General features: G+C 46.8%; 1 protein-coding gene across 1 annotated transcript in view; it reads right to left on the minus strand.

The window, feature by feature from the left end:
- ABCA4 (ATP binding cassette subfamily A member 4) overlaps positions 1 to 17,848 on the minus strand; it is a 95,709-nt gene that overhangs the window by 64,551 nt on the left and 13,310 nt on the right. Inside the window, exons 8-10 of the mRNA XM_059727650.1 lie at positions 6,852 to 7,057; positions 6,030 to 6,206; positions 3,100 to 3,322 (exon numbers count right to left, since the gene is read on the minus strand). Coding sequence (XP_059583633.1) covers positions 3,100 to 3,322; positions 6,030 to 6,206; positions 6,852 to 7,057 — 606 coding nt within the window. The remainder of the gene's footprint in view (positions 1 to 3,099; positions 3,323 to 6,029; positions 6,207 to 6,851; positions 7,058 to 17,848) is intronic.

The following is a 17,848-nucleotide window of genomic DNA, read 5'->3' on the forward strand; positions in this document are numbered from 1 at the left end:
TGGCACCCCTGAACGGACCTAAAAGCCCCCCATTGTGACACAGCACCCTGGTTGAGAATCATTGGTTTAAATATAAATATACCCTTGTTTCCTAAACCAACAGGAGAGGAACTACCACTGGTCTCAACTTTGCAATGGTAAATTAATGCAACGGTCCTACCTATTCCACTGTACTCTTGCCATCTCTCCACCAATTCATCTGTGGGTGTTATAATGATCAAAGCTAATAAGACAATTGCTTAATTCCTTCCCTTTGTCAAGCTTCTGAAGCAGTTGGACGCTTGCTGATTCCACAGGCACAGTCTCACTGGCTGCAGAACCCAGAGCTCGGTTCAGTGAGTTTGTTTTCTTTGCAAATGACTGAAACTTGATGTTCTGCTCCTCTGCATTTTTCATGGGAAGGTTCCTTGTAGACGTTGTATACATACAATCCCAAGCAAGACATGTCTGCACGGAAATTAACTCCCTTTAAATAAAACTGTCTGAGCTGTTAGAACAAATTCCCATTGTTCTCCCTGCAGTCCCCCTCCCGTCTGACAACCCCGCTTGCTGAGAGCACTGGGAAGAGGGTATGGCAAAGTCTGACAGAGATGACATTATAAAAATCTAGCAGGCAAATTATAAAGCACTTCATCCTGCACCTCTCTGGCATTCAGACTTCAAAAGTGCTGCAGGGCCTGATGAGGATGACTAAATATTCCCAGAGTCACTTGTGAACTAAATAACCCACTCTTATGAACTTCTGCTAATCTTTCTTCCTTAACCCTGTGGTCTCCTTTCTATGGCGTGTGTGGGTCTCAGATAATGATCAGTTTACCTCGCCTTCCTGGTTCAAGTTAACTCACAGTCCCGCAGCATCCCAGGATGCTTTGGAGCCCTGGGCTGGGTTTGGCTGTGCTGTCTGCTCCAGAGAGGAGGGTTGGCCTCACCCCTCTGCTCCCTAGCTAGAGCACCATCACCGCTCTGGCTGGCTGAGAAGGGGGTGGGAAACCCAGCTCCAGACCCCAGCTGGGTCTGCCTGCCAGGGGTGAATCAGCCCCTGCCAGGCTTTTCCCTCACTCACCACTGGAGTGGAGGAAGGGGTGTAGCCAGACCCTGGGGCCAGGCAAGCAGAATGAGGCAGAGGGGGAGAGGGGGCTTTAAGCCGCGCCCCCCCGGGACTCCAAGCAGAGGGGGTCGGGGTGTGGCCAGACACCAGCTCCAGGCCTGCACGCTGAGGCAAAGGGGAGTGCTTCAGCAGAGTGTGGGGGGAAAAGCCTAGCAGGGCCTGCTGTGCCCCTGCCAGGCACACCTGGACTGAGGGAGAGAGAGGGGTTTAAACCCCTCCCCTTCACTTCAGCATGTGGGCCTAGGGCTGGCCATGTCCTCACCCCTTCCCCCTCTACTTGAGGGGGAATGGGGAAGAGTCCAGCAAGGGGCTGCTGCACCTCTGCCAAGCAGACCCCTGTTGGGGTCCTGTGTGGGCGAGGGGCTTTAAACCTCCCCCTCCCCTCCCTCCTCTCCATCTTAGCATGCTGGCCTGGATTGTGGTGTGGCCATATCCACTCCCACTCCCCCCCCCCCCCAGCTCCAGGGAGGACCAGGGGAAAAACCTGGCAGGGGCTGCTTCCCTCCCCCCCTACCTGTCAAGGGACACCCTGGCTGGGGTCCCTGCAGGCCAGGGTGGGGTTTAAACCCCCCTCTTCAGTCATACTCAGCAAGTCTGCCAGGGCCTGGGCCCCCCACCCAGCTCATGCAGGGATCTGGAAAAGCCTGAAGGGCTTCTCTTCTGGCTTCCCTCCAGCCTTCACGCACTGCAGAAGGGAGGGGAGAGCTGCACTAGCTCCCCCCAGCTTCTAGCCTGAGCCACTGCAGGCATGTGGCTGCATTTCCACAATGTCTGTTCACTTGATTCTCAGTTCAATCTATGCAGTTTAGACTAACCTGCAAAGATTAAATCAATTCAGCCTTGGGCTTTTTTACTGTCTGCATTTAGCCTAGAAGGATAATATGATCCTTCAATGCCTGTGTCTCCACATATTTTTGCACTGGTTTAACTATGTCAGGGATGGGAATATATATCATTTACTAAACATTGTTATACTGTTACAGGCCACATATGAGTCCACTTATGATATATAAAGGTGCTTTCCATGGGTATAGCTAGCCCTGCATGGCAAGGGGAACACATATATACACACCTTTTATATTGGTGCACCTGTGCACAAGTTGAGGCAGAAGGAAGATCTGTGCCACTTAAACTATACAAACATCACAAATAAAATGGGTCTCATCAACACAGACACACACTAGCTGCAACAAAAGCATAATGTGCTGGAAGAATTTGTAAGGACAGAACCAATTAAGCAGGGCAGACTGAATCCTCACTGCACACTTTTAAACCATACCAGGTATAATTCAGAGCATTGGGAAAGATGGGACTCTTCCTTGTCAAATTAAGTGTCTGCTGCAGCTCAGTTAAAAAAGAGTTATCTTACTGGCTAGGCAAGGGCTGAGTAGCCTTAGAAGCTGGATCCAGTAAACTACTATAAGCTGTTTTGAAAAAGCCTCAATTCAGAGATGCAGTAGCCAGGAAAGTTCTCTCCAGGGAATGAGGGGTGAAGGGGGTAAAGCTCTGCCTCTGTAGTGCCACTCCCCTGTTTGTGATAGTGTCCTAGAATCAAACCAGGCAGGTACTATGTGCAACAAATGAATCACAGAAAGTGAATGAAAAGATTAGGATGTTCAGATTGAATCTGCTGCATTTAAAGCAAGGATCATTAGTTATTGAAAGATTCTGCTTCTGTTTACAGGAAATGCAATATACAGACCATGACCTGCCAGTGTAATCAGGCCTGGTATATTGTCCTACAGATGATCTTAACAATAAATCTCACTAGAGAACTTATCTCTGGCTGTCTCTGCCAAGTGCTGATGCTGCCTGGAGGGCTGCTTACAAGAATGTGCCTGCTACGTGCTCAGCTCAGAATAGCCCACCAGCAAATCTAGTCTCCTTATGAATAGCTCCTATTGTTTCCTGATGGCTGGCTGATATCAAGAGTGCAAACATAAACTGGGAGTCTAAAGCTTTTTACAGTCACTCCCAAAGGTAATCCTTACCGCAATTAGTGCCGTTAGGAGAAATGTACTCAGAGCCATCATGATGAAGCTGTCTAGGAACCAGGTGTACCAGATTACCCCATTAGTGACTCCCCTGTTCTTCAAGGCTTCTTTCAGTCTCATTTCTTTTTCCAGAACAATGCTCTTCACGATCATGGAAACTGAATAGATCCAAGCCAGCACCATGAAGATGGGGAAGGAGCGGTTCAGGGTGATCATAAAGCTGTCCAGGCAGGGAGAGAGTAAGGGAAACATATATAAAACAAAAAAGGGTTGGCACAAAAGGAAGCAAAAGGGGCAAAGAGTATTAAGAACCCTTCGCATTTTTTATGCATTTTCAGCAGAGCCTAACCTTTGGTTCTTTTGAAGATCAGTCTGAAAGGGGTCCCAAAGTGCTTTTGTAAATGGTACTTTGCTACATCCCCTGAGGTAGAGAAGTGTTATTTCTACTTTAGAAAGAAGACATATGACCTGCTCTTCTACAGATCTGTGGCAAGGTAGGGAACAGATTTCACTCCATACAATAGCATAGGTCAGCAATTGCCAACCTTGGGGTCACAACGATAAAAAATGGGGTTGCAAAGACATTTGACAGTGGTAACCGATTACAATGAAAATCATAGAAAAAAGTAGGAAACAACAGGTTCCCCTTGCAAGTTGGCAGAGTTTCACCCTGCAAGAGGCTGCTTGGGGCTGGGGGGAGCGGGAGAAAGGCGATCAGCAGGGATCCAGGTTTTCTGTTTCCCACAGAAAAATGGAGAAAACCACGGATTCCCTGTTTTTATCAGAGAAAATGTGGATTTCCCCTTTTAGCAGAGAAATCCATGGATTCTCTGCTTTTGCAAAGAGCTCTTGCAGGCTTGCACAGCTCCAGCCTGCAAGAGCTGATTGCAGAAAGGGCGAGAAACTCCCAGCCCTGGGGGGGGAAGGGCGGGCCTGAGCCTCTGAGTCAGCCAAGACTGGGCTCAGGTCAGGTTCAGTCTTAGACTCACCCTTCACACCTGGATCCTAGAGGTAAGTGGGGCTGGGGGTTGAGGGGCAGGGCTGAGGAAGGGGGCTGAGGGAGTGCTGCTGACCCCAGGTGGCACACTGCAGCCAGAAGCAGGGCCAGGGGTGAGGGCAGAGGTGCAGGGCCAGGGGGTGAGGGCAGGAGTGCCCCTCTGCGGGGGGCTTTGTGGGCAAGTGGTGCAGGGAGCAGTGTGGTGGTGCCCGTCATATGCAGGCCGCACACATGCCACCCGACTGGGTGGCCAGGGAATGGGGAGGGCGAGAGGTGTGGCTCACATGCGGCCGGCTGCATGGCTCTGTGGCCACAGCTCTGCAGCAGCAGCAAGGAATGGTGGCTGTGGGGGGCAAGGGAGGGCCGCACACTCAGTGGCTGCTGCCACTTACCTGTGGAGCTGTGCCAGCGGTGACGGCCGCTGTGTGCAAAACCTCCCCGTGCTGCTGCTGCCACCGTGGAGCCATGCCTGCGGAGCTGTGCGGCTGACCATAGGGCAGCAGCGGCAGTGTAGTGGCAGCCAGGTGGCATGCAGCCGCCCCCACCACCATCACTGCCAGCTGCACAGCTCCCTGGGAACACCCTGGGAGCATTGTCTCTCATGGTTTTGAACATCAGTTTTTAAGTAAATAAGTATACAAGTATTAAAAGCAGCTGGATGCTGCTAGAAACGTTGGAAAAGTCTTGAGACTGTTACAGAGGGCAAATGTCAGCTAATGAACTCGGCACTATTGTGTCAGACTGCTGGAGGGCCCCCTCTCTCTTCTAATAGTAGCTTACAACCAGACCCTTTTTTCATGCAACTGCAACAATCTTGTGCCTTATTGTCCCCTTTAAAGACTTTACCATGTTTCCTGCTGGGATCTCTTTATATGTGTTTGGAGCTAAGAAATGTTCTGTGTAATACCCAAGTTTCACCTTGCACCTGTTTTGTAATGCCAAAGTTTGAATGAAAAAGACTGAAAAGCTAGAGTGTTTATGGAGCAGAAAACTGAAGGTGATCAAATGAAAAAAGCAAAATTATTTTGGGGGGTTTCCAGACTGATCCAAGCTCCTCCTCACTCTATCATGAGCTAATGTGATTGTCCTGCCCAGCAAAACAGACAGAAAAAAAATCACATTTCCATTGAAAACTCCCAGGAAGCAACCTGGCCTGTTGAAACAAAAGGAAATGTTTTATGTACTTGGGCCAGGAAGGGGATTTGTTCTGGCCACTTGAGAGCTTTTTCCTAGTGGGCCAATGGGATCTCATAGCCAGTACACTGCACCTGATTTCCAAAGTGCTTAACCATTTTTAACTAGGCTCTCTGAAAAGGTCAAAACTAAAGCCAAGTCTCTTTGTATTTCAGGTATCAACCCATAGCTACATGAGACAGGCCTTAGAAACCCTTGACTGGATGGGATTTCTGCAGCTGGCTGCAGTAATTTCTGGTGGGAAAAAATGGCCTGACTCCACATGTTTCAGTTGGAGTGGCTGATAGTCACGGGGTGGGAAATGGGAGCACAAATCATACCTCCCTGCACTCTGCAGTTAACTGGTACTGACTGGCAGAACTATCCAGTGACTTTACTTCAGTATGTTGCTCTTTTTTGGAATACTGTTTCCACATAGGCAATTAAACCAGAATGGTTACAGCAGTACAGTTTTGTCAGTCCTTTTCCCCAAGCCCTGGTTCTCTCACTCTCTCTCTCTTATTAAAGTTTGATGGTATTGAATCTTTTTTATCTTCAACTTCCTTATCTCAGTCTTAAACAGGGAAGCATATTGCTGGCTCCATGGAGCATTTCACTAATGCCACAGTCCTGGGATTTCTCTCTGGCCTCTAAGCAAGATCAAAGGTAAAAACAGTCAATCCTCTTAAAAGTCTGTTGCACCACTCAGCCACCCAATTAGTTATCAGAAATAGAATCACGAGCTTCTCCTACTCACACATCATCTACAAAGCAGGGATAGGGCATTTGCTGCAGGTAGATTCCTGCTGGCACTTCAGTGTTGGTCTGAGTCTTTATGATCCCATGTTCAATCATGTCTTGCAGATATGCAAACCCTCCCCAGATGTAACGTAAATCCTCCACTGGGTCAGCTCTTGGACCAGGATCCCAGTACCTGAGAAGAAAACCCACATGGAAATCACTCCCACAGACAATTACTTTATCAAAGGGGGCTGTTGCTATTGTTGTCTTTTCCTGTTTATAGACTGCCAGGCTTCATTGCCCCAAAATGCAGAAATTAAGCTACTAAAACTAAGTAGCTGTTTTAGGATAGAAGGGACTGTTACACTGGGACAGCTCTATGACAGTAGTTATTCTGCTTAAGCCATGCCATTCAGTTTCTCTGTGGAGGTAAGACCTAAGGAATCATGCTTGCTTTTAGAAGCTAATCCCAGCGACAGAAGACCTCTGTATTGCAGGAGCAGTGCATTCTGCTGCACAAGGAGTGTGTGTGGGGCAGATGTGCTTATGTGGAACTTCTTGCCACCTTCTCCATGGGGCAGACATCTACCCCATCTTTATGGTCTCCTGCCCTGCACCCATGCATTGTTTGACCTAGTTGTTCATGCCAGGTACTGGGACCTGTATATGAATTGCTTTGTATTACATGTTGCCATACCACTGAATTCAGTCAAATCTTGCACGTGTCCCTGAGAGCAGACTCTGGCCCTCTAGCTCCCGAAATGCTGGTGAGAATTTCCCCCATTTTGCATACTGGTTCAGCATTGGCACAGCAGCTGAAATCAGCAGAAATACTCACCTGTCTTTGATTTTATTTGTTTTCTCCACTGCATCTATGTCCATCCGGATCTTGTATTTCACATGAGGTGGCACCTTGCTGGTCATGTGATGCATGTCGGGAAAGACAACTCCAGCCCAAAATCTGTTTTCCTCCAGCAGGTGAAGGGCACGATGTGTCAGGTGGGTTTCATCAGCATGACCTTCAAATTTATCCAGGGTCAAGCACTGCAGACAATCACAAAGGTGACAGCTTTATGGGCATGAAGTGGCTGGAGTTATACACTGAAAACACACACAGTTTGTCAGCAATAGGACAGGAAAGCAAGTCAGTTAATTTCTGAGGCAGCTTTAATGCTTAGGAATTGAGCCTAAGGCCGTTTCTCTGGAAGATGCCCTATTTTGGTCCAATTCTTATAATAAACTTAGGACATTAAACTGTGTGAATCAAAGCTCAAACAAGCAACAACCACTTTAAAAAGAGCCCAAACCTAAGATGTGTAACCAAGAGTGAATTTGGGAGATGCCAAGGAGTGACATTCTTGAAAAAAAATGGAGAAAGCTCATTAAAGCATGTCTCCCCAGCCAGATAAAGACAATACTACAGCTGAGCCCTCATCTCGATAAACCAGCATGGCGAGTAGCCCAAACCTACCACCTGGAAATTACAGACAGCGAGGGCAAACAAATCTATCAGCCAAAAAGGAGAAGAAAGTGTTCACCCCCTGAGCCCCTTGCAGGTGTTACAGGATCTAGTGAGATCTGATGGTGAAGCTTGGAAATGTTCAGAGCAAAACTGTAAGTTAAATATTTAGTTTTAAAGTGGAAAACACAGGGGGAAAAATGGAGGAGGAGGGAAATTGCATCAAAATGCCACTGCTGATGAGTCTTTTAACCCAAGAGCATAGGCGTGGAAGGGCAGGGCTAAGGGGATTTAGCCCCACCAAATGCAGGCAGCCTGGGCATGGGCTCCAGGTGGCTGCAGCAGGGATGGGGGGTGGAGAGAGGCAGAGACAAGCAGCCAGAGATTGCAGGCGGCCAGGAACTCAGCCTGGCCTGGCTGTGTGTGGAGTGTCGCTCAGCAAGTAAATGTGTGGATGGGAAGGGGTGCAGGGGAGGGGAGGGAAGTGGGGGTGCAGATCGAGGCCCCTGGGGCAGGTCATGGGACACTCACTGGTCGGGCAGCTAATCCACGGGTGCGGGGGGCTCCTGCCACTGCCCATGCCGCCCCAATCTGTGTGTGGGGCAGAGGCCGGCTGCAAGCTGGACTTTGCACCCCACTGCCAGCGCCCTGGCAGCCACATGCTGCTATGTGCCTCCCACCACTGGGCAGGAGGTGCAGCCAGCGTGCAGGAGGCACATGGCATTGTGCGGTTCCCAGAGCACTGGCAGCGGGGTGCGGAACCCAGCCCGCAGTGGCAGGTTGCCTCCATCCCACACACAGATCAAGGGGGCACTTACCCGCTGTGCCTGCCCCAGGGGTGCACACAGGAGCGGGAGCCCCCCCATGCTCCTAAACAAGCGGCCCAGGCTACAAATGTCCCACGACCCAGCCCAGCGCCGGGGCCCATTCACCCCAGACCCTGCCCCTGTCTCTGCCCCACTCCCTCCCTCAGTGCAGGGGCCTTCATCGGCCCCCCGTCCCTTCCTCACAACATACTTACTAGCTGGGGGGAGGGTGTATGTGTACACTTGTGCATGCACTCAGCCCCCCCAATCATATTTTTTTCCTTCGCCTATGCCTAAGAGTTAAAAGGAGGTAGAGCTGTTGGTTCCCCTTCCTGCCTCAGAAATCATAATATACCACATCATTTTCCTAAAAGCTGAATATTATCCTGCAAAAAGTTATTGGTTAATGCAACTGACATGGACTGTTCAGTTGGGCTGCTCTTACACATGGCAGCAGCGGAGTTTTCCTTTGACTCATCATCTGCTATGAACATCAAAAAGCTGATTTTTAAAATGGGAATTTACAAGTATTGTACCATAGGGTTTTGTTGTTATTGCTGGGGGGGGGTGTTGGGGGGGAAGGGGAGGAGGAGGAAGGGATTGCTTATGCAAAATCCTGGATATGCTTGTACAAACTGTGAGAGGTCATTATATAATCTACTCTGCATGTGCAAATTCAGACATTTTGTGCATGCTAAAAATTATGGGAAGGAGCAGTACTCCCTGCTCCAAGGCAGCTGACCTGACCTTTAGGACAGTCTGTATGGGCTTCCTGCTGTAGAACTGGATGGTGTGGGGAGGAATATTAGGACAAGCCTCCAACTCCTCCTCCCTGGGGTTAGCTTGCTCCAGGGCTGTGCTTGCAAGATCTGTACTCAAGGAAGTGAAGCTATGGCTGGCCCCTACAAACTGGCACACACTGACCCCTGAATCATGTTTTCACTTTTTCACAGGGGCCCAGTCTCAGACTGGCCTTTGAGGCACAATTATGGGAATTGGGTTGGGGACCTTTAAGTTAAGGGGCAGAAGAATAAAATGCAAATAGGTGTAAAGGGATCCCTCCCCTTCCCCACTTCCCCCCACCTGGCATGACTTCATTGTGTGGGACAATGGAAAACTCTAATCCTCTGGGCAAAATGTAAAAGAGTCGTTGAAGACCCTGCCCTATTCTGGCATTAGGGGTCCTTAAAGCAATTCTTAAAGATCAGAGTAGCCATTAGATTCCCCACAGAGAAGCTAATTGTCTTGGAGGTACATCAAGGTGTTGTTATTGATGTTCACACAGCTGTATTGACAAAACATTGCCTTGCCCATAGGAGCTGTAAACTCAAAGGCCTCTATACCCTGTCTTCTCCCTGGGAAGTGCTTCCACCTGAAACTAATTGGTCTCACCTATGCTGTCATGTACTGTATGGAAATCTTCTGTTACACAGATGCAGCTTAGCTTCTTTGGTGCTAGTGATAGTGAGGGTGTCAGTGGAGGACAGCCATAGGCACCTCACCCACTGAATCAAGTTCAGTGGTGCTATAGTGTGCACTGTGGGTCCAGTGTGCTGTTCCAAAGGGTTCCTGCCCAGGCCTCATAACCATGTTGACTGGTTAGTTTCTGGTGCAGACTAACAGCTGCAGGTCCTCCAGGTAATAAGGTAAGGTATGACTTCAAAGGGCTGTGACCTCTGATGAAGTAAGCCTCTGTTTATGAAAGTTTACACCACCTCTGCTTCAGGTAGTTGCAAATCTATCCAACCTCCTGCAGACATACTGGCATTATGCCTTGTGTAAACACTTTTGGCAGTGTAAAGGAATCCTGTTAAGTTTTGCTTGCCTCTCATTCTGATTCCCGACTCAGAGCACCCACGCCGGGAGTTTCACTGGTATAACTGTGCTGGTCCAGCTGAGTAGTATAACTGGTGGAGTTTCCCATACAGATAAGCCCTCAGGATCCTTTCAGCAGGTGCATTGACACAATTGTGTCAGAGTTGTTCCAGGCTACTGAGGCAGAATCAATCCGCATTTCAAAAAGCTCTCTAGTATTTATTTATACAGTGAAACCCTAACTGTCTCCCAGGAGCGCTGGAGCCTGTGCCTGTCACTGCTGTGCACTCAAGCAAACCATGTACACACCCTGCTGAAGCATGGGGTTTCCACTCAGCAGGTAGATATACTGCCATGTAGCAGTAGAGACACTGGGAGCACCTGGACTGTGTACCTTCCCTCTGAACTTGTGACTGTGCATGGCACTAAGTAATCCTAGATTTCCTTTCTAGTCCAATTTTTCAGGTCAATGAGATGGATACTCAGCACCTCATGGGCTTCAGTCAGGGAAGCTGGTGCCAGAAAGAACGAATTTCACCTCTCAGCAGCTGCCTAAGTCCCCTGTGCTGGGAGGGAAAGTTCATCCTGAGCGAGGGCTCCCAGAACAGTCCCTTCAATAGCTGCTGAGAGCATTCATTTCAGAGGAGCTTGAGGCATAAACTACTGGAAGGAGACCCAGAGGAGTTCAAGCCACAGCTGGAATCAAGCCACTGGCATTATGCACAGAGAGGCCTATTCTCTCTCCATTGATACCTCAGGATCCACATTGTACAAGATCTGGTCTGACTTGCAGCAAAAGGAGATGGCAAAACCCACCTCATAGAATAGCTGAGGGAAAACTGCTGTCAGAATCTCCAAAATTCCTCACCCCAGGTCCTCCAACATCAGAGTGCCTGTTGTGTAGATGACCTCTAAGAAGCAAAAGGCTCCACATCCCAGAGTTTGTGACACTAAACCCTACCATCCCTTACTGGATACAGCTTAAATATAGTAGAATGCTGAATGACTGCACTAATTGGGACTGACCCCTGTGTGAAAACCCATGGCTATCAATAACCTCTCAAAACGACTGAAAATACAGCATAGCAAAAAGACACTGCATGTTAAAGTGTTTGGCTAACAAGGTTACTATATTTTTGGATGAAATCTCTTGCCTTTAATTTGGCATGTATGAGGTGGAGATATTGAGAACTGTCTCTTTTGCATTTTGATTAAAGGCCTGCTATGTGACATCATGTGACAACATGTGGCTAATCGGAGTACTGTTGCTCAGTATCCTACTGTACTTTGATGACAATACATTTATTGTAACTCCCAAAGTTATTGGCCCATAACAATCAGACAAAAGCTGCAGAACCAAGGTGTAGCTAGGATCCCTTGTTAGTTAGGTTTTTTTATTACTTTATAGGAAGCCAGACTATGGTAAAGAAGGAGGTAACAAGATGATAATTGCACAAAATAGCAAGCCAAGTGCTACAGGTGCCTTGTGAATATGCTGTGAGCAAAGGGGTAGCTCATCCAGCAGCCCTGAAGAAAGGAATTACAGCCATCACCACAGTTAGGAGGGCACGTGTTGCTGTTGGGAGACATTAGATGGCAAGGACAAGTCTGTACAAACTGCAGAGCTAGTGCCATGTTCAACACAGAAATCTCATGGAGAGAGTAAAGATGAACATGATGCTAAGTGCTTGGGTTGTTTCCTCAGTGCGGAGCACACAAAGCCCCAAAGACATGATTTGGGAGCACAGTGTGGCTGTGAATCCCTGCCACAGCCACTGGCTATTTTAACACGTGCTCCTAGAACCAAGGTCATCAGAGGAATCTGCACTGTAACTTGCTTTGTGTGGAAATGGGGGCTATGTGGCCTGGACAACACTAGGAAAATTCTCTCAAAATTTGAACTGCCAAACAGGTGAACTGGAGGTGTTGAAGCTATAAGGCCCTTATGGTGGGAGCAATTTTTAAAGCTTTTGAGAAATTTAACTAACCAAGCTATAAAATGATTCCAGAGATTTTCTGGCACTAGCACTTCAGCTGATTTCAAACAGCTCCTAAACTGAATTTCTGAGAACACTTTCAGAGTCCACAAAGCCTGTGTGTATTTCTGACAGTTAAAGGAGAGCTGATCCCCAAGGTACTGCATATTTGTCTTGTTTTAAATTAATCCGCTCATTAATTAATCAGATCAGTCAGCCACTGATTTCTATGGCCTTGGACAGACGTGTTGTTTGAAGCACTCTAAACAGTGAGTGTACAGACTTGCCAAAGAAGCACTTCAAAAATGGCTGAAGTGCCTCAAAAATTATCCTAAAAAATGAGGATCATCTTTTGAAGCACTTCTTGAAAAATCTGTACACTCCAGCAGCCATCTGGGATCCCACATTGCTCAGTTTCCCCCCTCTCTCTTCTTCCTCCTGCATGGGCATGGGGGATGACAGCTGAAGAGTATTCTCCTGTGTGCTTTGGCTATCCTCAGGAACGCCAAAGGCCCTGGGTTTGTCTGAGTAGAAAAGGTGACCATACGCTCAGCCCACGTGCCAGACCAATGCAGAACACGAGAGCAGGACATGTTCAGCGCGTGAAGAGCCCATGATCATGAGGCTGACCAGCTCGTGATCAGACAGCCTTAACAAATCAGGAGCTGCAGGAGAAGCGTGGCTGCCTGGCCAGCAGACACACTCTCTTAACTGTAAATCAGCAGCCTCCTCTGATTGGCTGAAGAGTTTATAAAAGGGACAGCGCGCTAAAGTGCAGGGTCCCGGGTTCCACACGGGCCCTTGGATAGGACTGGTCACCCTGTCCAGGAATCCATGTCCCCATGGCCGAATAGTCATACGAATAGTACGAATAGTCACACTCTGGCTATTATTTCACCGAATAGTGAGCTCTCCATCCGCATGTACATCGGAAAAAGCAATTGCTATCTCCTACCTGTCATCTTTAACTACTGCTTCACCACTGTCGTTTTGTTGTGTAACTGCTGTTGAAATCTTACTGTAAGTAAACGTTAAGTTCAATTTTACTATCTTCCAACTGAGTCAGTGACCCTTTCCATCCCCGGCCTGTCTGCAAGGCTGGTTGGTCATCCACCTGCCCCCCGGTTCAACTGGTAAACCGCCTGGTGAGTGCTGCGGTTACTGACAGGGTTGAGAAGAATTCAGGGATTCTTGCTCTCCATCCAGGGGCAGCCCAGGAGAGGATTCCTTCTATGCCTCTTGACTCCCATTTGTAGAGTTTCTTGAAGACAACAGAGGGCACGGGAGAGTGCTTCTTACCATATTTACTCAAATCCGAGATGAAGTTTTTTTCCCCCCATTTAACAGGGTTGGAGACCAAGCTGCAGATGATGTCCCCACCCCGACTCATCACCTGCTCTCCATAGCCCCTGCTGCCTCTCCTCTTGCCACTGATAAATGATAAGTGGCAGCGGGAAGAGGAAAGGCACCAGGAGACATAGGCACAGAAAGGCAGGTAGGCATGGGCATGGGGGCAGGAGGGAAGAGGGGCAAGTCGCAGGAGGGGCAGACACTGGGGTGTGCAGGCACTGGGCGGGGGGAAGTAGTTGGGGAAAGGCAGCAGGGTGCAGGGGGCAGGGGTCAGCCTGCCCACCTGCTGTTGCTTGCCAACCCTCCAATAATTGGATTCTGTACATGAAAACTTGTAACACATTTATAAATGTTCTATATACAGAATCTAATTATTGCAGGGTCACCTTCAAATCTAAGTCATTTTGTACTTGGGTAAATATCATAGTTGTCCATCCCATTCCCTTTCCTCTCCCCCAAGGTGTCTTGGGAATTGAAGCACTGCAGGATGCTGGAGGACCAAGCAACTCCCTATCGTGTTCTTTGACTGGAGAGCACAGCTACTGCATCTTGTCTCAGTGATTCTGAAGTGCTCCAACAGGAAGGTGTGGACATACAAGTCTGTATGGCACTGAAGTGCTCCAGATTTGAAGCATTCCAAACTGGAGTGGATTTGGAGGCATTTCAAATGCACATCTGTCCATGGCCCTTGACTATTATATATCTACTGCATTTTACCATGTAATGGGTTTGTGCCTAACCTGCTGACTGCAGTTAACATTCCCCAACTAACTCATGGTTGTTACTCAGTCTGTAGTTATCCTGCGATGAGATATTGTAACTTCATGCACAAGGCATTGAGTCATCACAATTATCTACAGTAATTTTAAAGAAACCTTGTCCCTTTTCAATTTTCTAGGTAAAAGAAACACAATTATTGTGACCTCTGTAAACTACCTTGTTAGTAACCTGAAAATTTACAATTGTAGGTTTTTGCTTCTGCGTTCCAAACCAGTGATATATTGCTGAAAACAGTAGATGTACTGAACCTCTAAACTGACTGAGAAGAAATGTATTCAATTACCTCACTTCATAAAACACCAAGAGGCTAACATGTTTGATCTTATCTTCTTGATCATCTCTTGCAGGTCAATAATCAACAATTACTCTACATCAAAGTGCTCAGACAGACAACTTGTTATTTAGCTGGCAGACATCATTGAAATGTAAAGGTTCCCTTGTTTAATCTTTCAATTTGATGAATAAAACTTCACTCCTTTTTTTCCTTTTAAATTGAAGAGTGCTTACAGAAGAATTAAGGTTCTTATAGGGCTTTTCCATACAGACTCCTTAACAAACATGAGACTGCAGCTGAGGACATAAACCCTACTCACTCTCACTCTGTGTGAACAAAGCTGGCAATCAGACAGCATAGACAGCTTGGGAGTAACAGCCCTGGGTATGCATTTAAGCAGTGCTCTTCAGCTCTCTGTCACAGGACAGTCTAAGATCAGTCCTGGGGTGTGCACTCAATGGCTGCTGTGAACTACTCAAGGATGCTCCAGGAGTCAGCAACCCATATCTGTAGAGTAGATCCAGCCTGCTAAGTGATTTTATCCAGCTCGTGAAGCTGGAATAGCAGTGGCAATTTGGCAGCAATCTAGAACAGGGGCATAACTAGTCATTACTATGCCCTGGGTGGCAATGGTAGAAAGTGCAGGGGCAGCAGCCAGAGGTTTGCTGTTGCAGGGGTTGAGGAATGTCATCTCCTTTTTCACTGCTGACGCATGTGTTGAGCAGCAGAACTTGGATGAAGCTTTCCTCTCTATGGATATAGCTAGGCTGACCAGTTAGCCCCGGGGACTGGTATCCAGGTCTGAATGCCCAGATTTGTCTAAATGAGGTGATTCCTTCACTCGTATTAATGGGTCTTCAGTGTTTCTCCACTCACTTGCATGTACCTGGGCCCTATTCCCTTATTCTGTGTGATCTCCAGGATCTTCTGGATTCTTTCCCTGTAACTTGTGACAATTGTAGAATTTCCTGTCCCTCTGAGGGAATTGTGGGAAGGATGCTGGAGGACTGACTATCTGTGCTCAAGTGATCTTGTCTGTGTGCTCACTGCAGAGTGAGTAGTTTCTAGCCTGACCTAAAACATAGGCTGCGCTTTAACTCAAATCCCCTGTTAAGTAAACAAGCAAGGATTCAAAACCTCCAAAAATATGTGCCTGGGAACTACAAAAAAGGAGATTAAACGGGAGTGTAAACTCCCAAATCATTAGACCGTGCTAACTGTAACATCTATTAGATCCATAACATCAATCAGATAGAAAAGAAACGTTAACAGTTCTGCTCTTTTTCTTGATACAAGAGAGTATAATTTGTGCCATCATGAGCGTCAGCATGATGGAACATGCTAATTTTCTGTTTAATGCAGCTACCTGCACATTGTTTCAAAATTATTGTTATTTAAAGAATGTACCACTGGTTCAATATATATTCAAAACACCAAGTATCAAGTTGAGAAAGAGACATATCCAACTCTCTTTCTATGTTAACAAGGGCTTTGGTAGTATTGCATACATTTGAGCCATTCAGTAGACTCATGCTCAGCAGACTGGTGAGTAGAAAGCTCTCTGAGATAAGCAGCCATTCAGTAGATGCGCACTGTCTTCACATGGATCCTCTGGGGAAGGCACTATAGCCAGAACTGCTAAGCATTATTATTACTGAGACTAATGCTTTTAAGGTGTCAGATTTGATCTACAACAGGGTTGAGCCTAACGGGTTTTGCTGGACACAGGAGTTGACTAATTCTAGTTTGTACTTTATTTCTCTTTATTCTTCCTCACTGGGAGTCTATTGCACTGTAACCATCTCTTGCTTTAGGCCTGATAGCCAATTTTGCCCTTTTCCCTGCAGTTAGGAAGCAAACAGACCACAATCAGCTTTTGTCACGGTCAGTCCCAGAAACCTCACGGGAAGTCACTGATGCACCATTCTGCCCAACCTCCAATACTGAAAATATCACCACCTTTGCACCAGACTTCTTAGCTTTGTTAATGGGATCTGAATCTGTCACTAAAATTGCTGAAGCAAAATCAGCCTCTGATTACAAAGGTCTCTCAAAGAACCTGCTTGCTGTTTTTAGCTCACAAAGAAGAGAAGGCTTCAATAAAAAAGGTCTATTGTGTCATCATTGAGGCATCAATTGAAAATTACCTTAAAGATGCTATTAACTCTTTTTTGTATAAATAACTACGCTGCCACTGACTTTTTGTATTGTGTTTCCTGAATGGCCTCAGACAGTCCTGATAAACACGCATACTGCTAGAGAAATGGACACTCATTCAAGAAAAACAAATGCAGTCCCATTCTCAGAAATGGCCTCTGATTTCAAGTCCCTTTGTTTTGGGGTGTCTGATTGGGCCCACTCTGGTCAACCCCAAGATGGAGGCCATTTTAGAAAACATGACTGTCAGGCTCTATGGTAGTTTATGTGCATCCTTTGCTTAAGTGAGGTAATTTCTCACTGTACAGAGAAATCCCTTATAAAAAAATATTGCAATCCACAGGGGTGTCACTGCTGTGTTTGGGAATTCCTCTAGAGCACTCTGCAGTATCTTTTAGCTACAGTGAAATTTATCTGGGAAGCAGCAGAGCTGGACAATAATATTCAGCATTACAGGCTGAACTAGAATTCCTTTTGGCTGCAGCCTTCCCATCATTCACTCCAGCAATAGGCCTCTGGAGCCTTCGGATTATTATTGTTCAGGAAGTTTTGGAAAGCGCTCTACTACATATGAAAAACATTATTTGAGTTTTGGGTGCATTTCAAAGCTTTTGGTTCTTAAACCCCTTGCCTCATCATGGAAAAGTCAGAGTGAGATCTCTATTAGAAAATCATGGTGTTTCTATAGACTCTCTTAACCAGCCCACACAATTTAATGGAGACTATACAGTGCTATGGGATGGTTCAGAAACCCATGAAAAGAAGATCACTATTTCTTAAACTGCAGCTTTTTAAACAAATTTCTATAGGGCCCCCATTGGTTTATTCCCTATTAAAAACTAAAGGGTTTTTTCATAAATGAGGCAGGTCCTGCATCTATTGTTCCAACCATCAGAACAGCCATTTATATATTTTTCTCTTGAACACAGGATGTCTAACTGGGAGTAGGGGAATAAGTGAAGGGAGAGAAACAGGCTCCATGGAAGCACCTGTACAGTCCTAAGACTGCAAAAATATTTGCCCATCCTCCCATGGGTGTTTTGAAACTCAGATGATGTTTTTAATAAAGCATTTCGGGATCCTCAGGTGAAAGGGTCCTAAGGATACGATGGTATCGTTCTTCTGCCATCATATTATTTAAGGAACAACAAATGAAATGCCCTGTAATTTAATTGTCTTGGCACCAGTTACCATAGTGCCAAAACACTGATGACAATA

The sequence above is a fragment of the Alligator mississippiensis genome, chromosome 5 (genome assembly GCF_030867095.1).
Source record: "Alligator mississippiensis isolate rAllMis1 chromosome 5, rAllMis1, whole genome shotgun sequence".
Taxonomy (NCBI): Eukaryota; Metazoa; Chordata; order Crocodylia; family Alligatoridae; genus Alligator; species Alligator mississippiensis.